The 10,000-nt window shown below is 47.1% G+C and overlaps 1 protein-coding gene across 1 annotated transcript in view; it reads right to left on the reverse strand.

Moving 5' to 3' along the window:
- The window catches only part of LOC118377354 (collagen alpha-1(XI) chain-like), a 233,450-nt gene that overhangs the window by 93,346 nt on the left and 130,104 nt on the right, over positions 1 to 10,000 (reverse strand). Inside the window, 4 exon segments of the mRNA XM_052463126.1 lie at positions 656 to 712; positions 1,571 to 1,654; positions 6,495 to 6,557; positions 6,560 to 6,571. Coding sequence (XP_052319086.1) covers positions 656 to 712; positions 1,571 to 1,654; positions 6,495 to 6,557; positions 6,560 to 6,571 — 216 coding nt within the window.

The raw sequence follows: 10,000 nt of genomic DNA on the forward strand, positions 1-10,000 counted from the left end.
CCATCCAACCTGACAGAGTTTGAGAGGATCTGCAGAGAAGAACGGGAGAAACTCCCCAAATACAGGTGTGCCAAGCTTGTAGCCTCATACCCAAGAAAACTCGAGGCTGTAATCACTGCAAAAGGTGCTTCAACAAAATATGGAAAAAGTCAAGGGGTCTGAATACTTTCCGAATGCACCGTATACCTGTTGCCAGGAAAGCTCTTCTGTTCAGCCTGACATTTAATTTTTTTTTAACCTTTATTTAACTTGGCAAGTCAGTTAAAAACAAATTCTTATTTACAATTGTGCGCCTCCCAATCACGGCCGGATGTGATTCAACCTGGATTCAAACCAGGGACTGTAGTGCTTGCCTGCTTGCACTGAGATGCAGTGCCTTAGACCACTGCGCCCCTCGGGAGCCCCTAGCTGGATGGATATAACGTGTTTTCAGCAATGTTTTACTCTCCATGCCAAACATACTGGCTGAATATCACGTGTGTGTGTGTGTGTGTGTGTGTGTGTGTGTGTGTGTGTGTGTGTGTGTGTGTGTGTGTGTGTGTGTGTGTGTGTGTGTGTGTGTGTGTGTGTGTGTGTGTGTGTGTGTGTGTGTGTGTGTGTGTGTGTGTGTGTGTGCGATGCCGTTGGCATGTGTGTGTGTGTGTGAGAGACTCACCAAAGGCCCAGATCTTCCTGACATTCCCATTGGCCCAGGAGGACCCCTCATGGAGAGCTGTGATTGGACAGAGAGCTCATCATAAACTACAGCGAGATAACAAGCCTTTTTACACAGTCCTTATTCAACCCTATCCACCTGATCCAGGACCTTCCAAATCTAATCAAAGTGTATTTGTCCAAGGTGCCGAGTACAACAGGTACAACCTTACAGTGAAATGCTAACTTACAAGCCCTTAATCAACAATGCAGTTTGAAGATAAATGAGTGTGAAGTAAAGATAGATAAGTAAAAAAATGATAAATAAAAATAGATAAATAAAAAAAAATAGATAAGTAAAAAAATAGTTAAGTAAAAATTGATAAAAAAAAATAGATAAGTAAAAAAATAGTTAAGTAAAAATAGATAAGTTTAAAAAATTGTTAAGTAAAAATAGATAAGTAAAAAAGATAAGTTAAAAAAAAAAATAGTTAGGTAAAAATAGATAAATAAAAAAATAGTTAAGTAAAAATAGATAAGTAAAAAAATAGATAAGTAAAAATTGATAAATAAAAATAGATAAGTAAAAAAATAGATAAGTAAAAATAGATAAGTAAAAAAAAATAGATAAGTAAAAATTGATAAGTAAAAAAATAGATAAGGGTCTTGTAAGCATCATTCACCGGACTGCAGTTGATGTCTGAACATTGTCTCTCAAATGGCACCCTATTCCTTAAATAGTGCACTACATTATGTTCTGAGTCGTACCCTAACATTATATACAGTATTAATTTAATATAGTCATATTTCAGGTAGTATATAATATAGAAGATAGCTGTGCCCTAACCATTATATACAGTATAGTTAATATAGCGTTATAATATCAAAACTTTAATATAACCATATAAGATAGTTGTGTTGTTTAGTTGTGTGTTACCCTGGCTTGGGACAGGATCGCCTGGGCTTGGGCCTCCTGAGCTGAGACCACTGGTCCCTTCTGTGCATCTCCACCAGCACGGAACTGTCAATCACAACACAAGAGACGAAAGCGTTAGAGAACAAGCAAAGCAAACACACAAAGACACAAACGACTGAGCAGCCGTCACACATTACGACATCTCAGAACACTATAGGATCTCTGTGGGCAGCCGTCACACATTACGACATCTCAGAACACGATCTCTGTGGGCAGCCGTCACACATTACGACATCTCAGAACAGGATAGGATCTCTGTGGGCAGCCGTCACACATTACGACATCTCAGAACATGATAGGATCTCTGTGGGCAGCCGTCACACATTACGACATCTCAGAACATGATAGGATCTCTGTGGGCAGCCGTCACACATTACGACATCTCAGAACAGGATAGGATCTCTGTGGGCAGCCGTCACACATTACGACATCTCAGAACACGATCTCTGTGGGCAGCCGTCACACATTACGACATCTCAGAACATGATAGGATCTCTGTGGGCAGCCGTCACACATTACGACATCTCAGAACAGGATAGGATCTCTGTGGGCAGCCGTCACACATTACGACATCTCAGAACACGATCTCTGTGGGCAGCCGTCACACATTACGACATCTCAGAACATGATAGGGTCTCTGTGGGCAGCCGTCACACATTACGACATCTCAGAACATGATAGGATCTCTGTGGGCAGCCGTCACACATTACGACATCTCAGAACAGGATAGGATCTCTGTGGGCAGCCGTCACACATTACGACATCTCAGAACATGATAGGATCTCTGTGGGTAGCCGTCACACATTACGACATCTCAGAACACGATAGGATCTCTGTGGGCAGCCGTCACACATTACTACATCTCAGAACACTATAGGATCTCTGTGGGCAGCCGTCACACATTACGACATCTCAGAACAGGATAGGATCTCTGTGGGCAGCCGTCACACATTACGACATCTCTGAACATGATAGGATCTCTGTGGGCAGCCGTCACACATTATGACATCTCAGAACATGATAGGATCTCTGTGGGCAGCCGTCACACATTACGACATCTCAGAACAGGATAGGATCTCTGTGGGCAGCCGTCACACATTACGACATCTCAGAACATGATAGGATCTCTGTGGGCAGCCCTATGTGAAAAGAATCATTTTTAAAAAATGTAAAAATATATATTTTTGAGGTCAGACCTTTCGTTTGGCTAATAATACACACTCTCTCTATATTATAATATAATATATATTCTTTATGCAGCCCTGTGTGTTCATCAGCATCACTGGTCGTCCCAGACAGACGATGGTCCCGCCACCCCTACTCAGACGTTGCAAGCATCAACCAATGGTTGCTTGCCACGTCACCGACCGTGCCTTCAGGCACCAGATATCTCTAACACATGATGTGGTTATACCTATATCTGGCATGAGTCAGCGAAGTCTGAGCAGGGGAGCGCCACCATATCCAACACGGACACTGAGTTGCAGCCCTGCAGTGTGTATAAACCCGTCACTGGGCTCCATGACAGATCCATTAGATCCAAAATGTCCGCCGAGCTGCATGCAGAGTGGTTACACAGTCACCGGTTCCAGTCCACTGCACCCAGTGACTTTTACAAGCTGAATGACTGAGGTTTATATGTACCGAGGGCTTAACGGGGATACAGTGAGGTGAAGTGTGTTAAACAAGGTGACTTCACGGTCCAAAACAGAGACACCACAGTTGACTGGAGGTTACATATTTTAATTTTTTCCTTTATTTAACCAGGCATGTCAGTTAAGAACATATTCTTATTTTCAACGACGGCCTGGGTGGGTTAACTGCCTGTTCAGGGGCAGAACGACAGATTTGTACCTTGTCAGCTCGGGGGTTTGAACTCGCAACCTTCCGGTTACTAGTCCAACGCTCTAACCACTAGGCTACGCTGCCGCCCCCTTAATGGAAACAGGTAGCTGGTAGTCAGACAGCCAGGACAATATGGAGGTTGATGGAAAGGTGTTTCTTCATGGTTGAAAGAGAAATGTTGTGGGTTGCATTTTGGGCCTTTAGACAATGATGAACGCTAATAACATAGAATACAATATAGAAGATAAGGCTGAAGACAGATGGAAGGTGGGAGAAGGAGGGAGGTAGAGAGAGAGAGAAGGAGAGAGGAAGAGAGGGAAGGAGAGAGGTAGAGAGAGGGAGGGAGGGAGGAGACTTACTGCCAACATGAAAATTGAATATTTTATAAGAGCAGCAGCAGTAGGAAAGAGAGGGAAGGAGAGAGGTAGAGAGGGAAGGAGAGAGGAAGAGAGGGAAGGAGAGAGGTAGAGAGAGAGGAAGGATGAGGTAAGGGGGACTTACTGGCAGCATGAAAATGGAACCTTTTATAAGAGCAGCAGCAGTAGGAAGAGAGGGAAGGAGAGAGGTAGAGAGGGAAGAATAGAGGTAGAGAGGGAAGGAGAGAGGTAGAGAGGGAAGGAGAGGTAGAGGAGGGAAGGAGAGGTAGAGAGCGAAGGGAGAGAGGTAGAGAGCAAAGGAGAGAGGTAGAGAGGAAGGGAGGTAGAGAGAGGAAGAGGAGAGAGAGCAAAGGAGAGAGGTAGAGAGCGAAGGAGAGAGGTAGGAGAGGGAAGGAGAAGGAGAGAGGTAGAGAGCAAAGGAGAGAGGGGAAGGAGAGAGGGAAGGAGAGAGGTAGAGAGCAAAGGAGAGAGGTAGAGAGCGAAGGAGAGAGGTAGAGAGCAAAGGAGAAGGAGAGAGGGAAAGGAGAGGTAGAGAGCGAAGGAGAGAGCAAAGGCAAAGGAGAGGGAAGCGAAGGAGAGAGGGAAGGAGGGAGAGGTAGAGAGCAAAGGAGAGAGGTAGAGAGCGAAGGAGAGAGGTAGAGAGGGAAGGAGAAGGAGGTAGAGAGCGAAGGAGAGAGGAAGCAAAGGAGAGGTAGAGAGCAAGGAGAGAGGTAGAGAGCGAAGGAGAGAGGTAGGAGAGCGAAGGGAGAGAGGTAGAGAGCAAAGGAGAGGAGAGAGGAAGAGAGTGAAGCGAAGGAGAGGTAGAGAACAAAGGAGAGAGGTAGAGAGGAAGGAGAGAGAGGTAGAGAGCAAGGAGAGAGGTAGAGAGCGAAGGAGAGAGGTAGAGAGGGAAGGTAGAGAGCAAAGAGAGGTAGAGAGCAAAGGAGAGAGGTAGGGAGGGGAAGGAGAGAAGGTAGAGAGCAAAGGGAGAGAGGTAGAGAGCAAAGGAGAGAGGTAGAGAGGAGAAGGAGAGAGGTAGAGAGCAAAGGAGAGAGGTAGAGAGGGAGCGAAGAGAGAGGTAGAGAGCAAAGGAGAGAGGTAGAGAGCGAAGGAGAGAGGTAGAGAGGGAAGGAGAGAGGTAGTAGAGAGCAAAGGAGAAGAGAGTAGGGAGAGGAAGAGAGAGAGGTAGAGCGAAGGAGAGAGGTAAGAGCAAAAAGGAGAGGTAGAGAGCAAAGGAGAGAGGTAGAGAGCAAAGCGAAGGAGAGAGGAGAGAGCAAAGGAGAGAGGTAGAGAGCGAAGGAGAGAGGTAGAGAGCGAAGGAGAGAGAGGTAGAGAGCGAAGGAGAGATAGAGAGCGAGATAAAGAGCAAGGAGAGAGGTAGAGAGCAAAGGAGACAGGTAGAGAGGAAGAATAGAGGTAGAGAGCGAAGGAGAGAGGAGCGAAGGAGAGAGCGAAGGAGAGAGAGGTAGGAGAGTAGAAGCGAAGGAGAGGTAGAGAGCGAAGGAGGAGAGGTAGAGAGCAAAGGAGAGAGGTAGAGAGCGAAGGAGAGTGGTAGAGAGCAAAGGAGAGAGGTAGAGAGCAAAGGAGAGAGGTAGAGAGCAAAGGAGAGAGGTAGAGAGCAAAGGAGAGAGGTAGAGAGCGAAGGAGAGAGGTAGAGAGCGAAGGAGAGAGGTAGAGAGCAAAGGAGAGAGGTAGAGAGCGAAGGAGAGAGGTAGAGAGCGAAGGAGAGAGGTAGAGAGCAAAGGAGAGAGGTAGAGAGCGAAGGAGAGAGGTAGAGAGCGAAGGAGAGAGGTAGAGAGCAAAGGAGAGAGGTAGAGAGCAAAGGAGAGAGGTAGAGAGCGAAGGAGAGAGGTAGAGAGCGAAGGAGAGAGGTAGAGAGCAAAGAGAGCGAAGGAGAGAGGTAGAGAGCGAAGGAGAGAGGTAGAGAGCGAAGGAGAGAGGTAGAGAGCGAAGGAGAGATAGAGAGCAAAGGAGAGAGGTAGAGAGCAAAGGAGAGAGGTAGAGAGCGAAGGAGAGAGGTAGAGAGCGAAGGAGAGAGGTAGAGAGCGAAGGAGAGAGGTAGAGAGCGAAGGAGAGAGGTAGAGAGCGAGGAGAGAGGTAGAGAGCAAAGGAGAGAGGTAGAGAGCGAAGGAGAGTGGTAGAGAGCGAAGGAGAGAGGTAGAGAGCAAAGGAGAGAGGTAGAGAGCAAAGGAGAGAGGTAGAGAGCAAAGGAGAGAGGTAGAGAGCAAGGAGAGAGGTAGAGAGCGAAGGAGAGAGGTAGAGAGCGAAGGAGAGATAGAGAGCGAAGGAGAGAGGTAGAGAGCAAAGGAGAGAGGTAGAGCGAAGGGAAGAATAGAGGGTAGAGAGCGAAGGAAAGAGATTAGGTAGAAAGCGAAGGGAGAGAGGTAGAGAGCGAAGGAGAGAGGTAGAGTGAAGGAGAGAGGGTAGAGAGAGAGAGGTAGAGAGCAAAGAGAGGTAGAGAGGAAGAGAGAGGTAGAAGCGGGGAGAGAGGTAGAGAGCGAAGGAGAGTAGAGAGTGAAGGAGTAGAGAGCAAAGGAGAGAGGTAGAGAGCAAAGGAGAGAGGTAGAGAGCAAAGGAGAGAGGTAGAGAGCAAAGGAGAGAGGTAGAGAGCGAAGGAGAGAGGTAGGGAGCGAAGAGAGAGGTAGAGAGAGAGAGGAAAGATGAGGTAAGAGGGGGGGACTTACTGGCAGCATTAGAAGGGTACCTGGAGGACCAGGAACTCCGTCTGAACCAGGAAGACCAGCATTAGCCCTGGAGGACCCTGGGTAATGTAGGAGAGAGAGAGAGAGAGAGCAAAGGAGAGAGAAGAGCAGAGGAGAGTGAGAGAGAGAGCAGAGGGAGAGAGTGAATTAGCAGAGAGACAGACAGACAGACAGACAGGACAGACAGACAGACAGACAGACAGACAACAGACAGACAGACAGACAGACAGACATTTGGTTATTAGCAGAATGGGAATTTAGAGATTAGCAGAGGGTTGACTACAAAGTTAAAGGAGAAGGAACTTCCTCTGTGAAAGCAGAATCATGATCACATAGGAAATATTCATGATTACAGATATAAATCTGCAAAGAGGAAAAGAGTATGATTAGCAGAGAGTGGGACTGACGAAGGAGCAGAGGGGACTTCCTACTGGGACTTCAGAGGGAGGGGACTTCCTACTGTGAATTAGCAGAGGGGTGGGACTTCCTACTGTGAATTAGCAGAGGACTTCCTACTGTGAATTAGCAGAGGGTGGGACTTCCTACTGTGAATTAGCAGAGGGGTAGCAGAGGTGGGACTTCCTACTGTGAATTAGCAGAGGGTGGGACTTCCTACTGTGAATTAGCAGAGGGTGGGACTTCCTACTGGAATTGGGTGGGACTTCCTACTGTGAATTAGCAGAGGGTGGGACTTCCTACTGTGAATTAGCAGAGGGGTGGGACTTCCTGACTGTGAATTAGCAGAGGGTGGGACTTCCTACTGTGAATTAGCAGAGGGTACATTCCTACTGTGAATTAGCAGAGGGTGGGACTTCCTACTGTGAATTAGCAGAGGGGTGGGACTTCCTACTGTGAATTAGCAGAGGGGTGGGACTTCCTACTGTGAATTAGCAGAGGGTGGGACTTCCTACTGTGAATTAGCAGAGGGTGGGACTTCCTACTGTGAATTAGGAGGGGGTGGGACTTCCTACTGTGAATTAGCAGAGGGGTGGGACTTCCTACTGTGAATTAGCAGAGGGGTGGGACTTCCTACTGTGAATTAGCAGAGGGTGGGACTTCCTACTGTGAATTAGCAGAGGGGTGGGACTTCCTACTGTGAATTAGCAGAGGGTGGGACTTCCTACTGTGAATTAGCAGAGGGGTGGGGCTTCCTACTGTGAATTAGCAGAGGGGTGGGACTTCCTACTGTGAATTAGCAGAGGGGTGGGGCTTCCTACTGTGAATTAGCAGAGGAGTGGGGCTTCCTACTGTGAATTAGCAGAGGGGTGGGACTTCCTACTGTGAATTAGCAGAGCTGTGAGAGGGGTGGGACTTCCTACTTCCTACTGTGAATTAGCAGAGGGTGGGACTTCCTACTGTGAATTAGCAGAGGGGTGGGACTTCCTACTGTGAATTAGCAGAGGGGTGGGACTTCCTACTGTGAATTAGCAGAGGGGTGGGACTTCCTACTGTGAATTAGCAGAGGGGTGGGACTTCCTACTGTGAATTAGCAGAGGGGTGGGACTTCCTACTGTGAATTAGCAGAGGGGTGGGACTTCCTACTGTGAATTAGCAGAGGGGTGGGACTTCCTACTGTGAATTAGCAGAGGGGTGGGACTTCCTACTGTGAATTAGCAGAGGGGTGGGACTTCCTACTGTGAATTAGCAGAGGGGTGGGGCTTCCTACTGTGAATTGGCAGAGGGGTGGGGCTTCCTACTGTGAATTAGCAGAGGGGTGGGACTTCCTACTGTGAATTAGCAGAGGGGTGGGACTTCCTACTGTGAATTAGCAGAGGGGTGGGACTTCCTACTGTGAATAAGCAGAGGACTTAAAACTAGCATCCAGCCATACAAAAATACATTTGCATTTATTAGCATTGTGAAATCAATGTAAAGGTATGTGGTGGGCACTCAGACACATCATCACAACATTATGTTGTTGATAAAGAACTGAGGAAGAATAGTTATGCTTATGCTAATGATTTAACGGATATGCTATCGCAAGACGAATGCACTCTGGTTTAACTGTAAATCGCTCCGGATTAAGGGGTGTGATGTTTGAAGGCGGTACATTTTAAAAACATTTGGGATCGTTTAAGTACATTTCTTATAAAATGTAAATCGCAGTGCGATTATCACAGAACTACCACTAACAGGTCCTCATCATCACCATCATCAAAAAGCATGATGAAAAGCATGATTTACCAGTACAAATAGTCCAGACTAAAGGTGCATTATAAATCACAGTATATCCACTGTATTACCACCAGCGGGCCAGGCCAGGACTAGATCTCTTTAGCAGGCCAGGACTAGATCTCTTTAGCAGGCCATGACTAGATAGATCTCTTTAACAGGCCAGTACTAGATCTCTTTAACAGGTCAGGACTAGATCTCTTTAGCAGGCCAGGACTAGATCTCTTTAGCAGGCCAGGACTAGATCTCTTTAACAGACCAGACCAGGGCTAGATCTCTTTCTCTTTAACAGACCAGACCAGGGCTAGATCTCTTTAACATACCAGTGCACAGATCTCTTTAACAGACCAGGGCTAGATCTCTTTAACAGAACAGGGCTAGATCTCTTTAACAGGCCAGGGCTAGATCTCTTTAACAGACCAGGGCAGATCTCTTTAACAGACCAGCCCAGACCAGGGCTAGATCTCTTTAACAGACCAGGGCTAGATCTCTTTAACAGACCAGGGCTAGATCTCTTTAACAGACCAGGGCTAGATCTCTTTAACAGACCAGACCAGGGCTAGATCTCTTTAACAGACCAGGGCTAGATCTCTTTAACAGACCAGGGCTAGATCTCTTTAACAGACCAGACCAGGGCTAGATCTCTTTAACAGACCAGGGCTAGATCTCTTTAACAGACCAGACCAGGGCTAGATCTCTTTAACAGACCAGGGCTAGATCTCTTTAACAGACCCAGGGCTAGATCTCTTTAACAGACCAGGGCTAGATCTCTTTAACAGACCAGACCAGGGCTAGATCTCTTTAACAGACCAGGGCTAGATCTCTTTAACAGACCAGGTCAGGGCTAGATCTCTTTAACAGACCAGGGCTAGATCTCTTTAACAGACCAGGTCAGGGCTAGATCTCTTTAACAGACCAGGGCTAGATCTCTTTAACAGACCAGGGCTAGATCTCTTTAACAGCCCAGACCAGGGCTAGATCTCTTTAACAGACCAGGTCAGGGCTAGATCTCTTTAACAGACCAGGGCTAGATCTCAGACCAGGGCTAGATCTCTTTAACAGACCAGGGCTAGATCTCTTTAACAGACCAGGTCAGGGCTAGATCTCTTTAACAGACCAGGGCTAGATCTCTTTAACAGACCAGGTCAGGGCTAGATCTCTTTAACAGACCAGGGCTAGATCTCTTTAACAGACCAGGTCAGGGCTAGATCTCTTTAACAGACCAGGGCTAGATCTCTTTAACAGACCAGGTCAGGGCTAGATCTCTTTAACAGACCAGGTCAGGGCTAGATCTCTTTAGCAAGCTGGTCACGCGC

The sequence above is a fragment of the Oncorhynchus keta genome, chromosome 15 (assembly GCF_023373465.1).
Source record: "Oncorhynchus keta strain PuntledgeMale-10-30-2019 chromosome 15, Oket_V2, whole genome shotgun sequence".
Taxonomy (NCBI): Eukaryota; Metazoa; Chordata; class Actinopteri; order Salmoniformes; family Salmonidae; genus Oncorhynchus; species Oncorhynchus keta.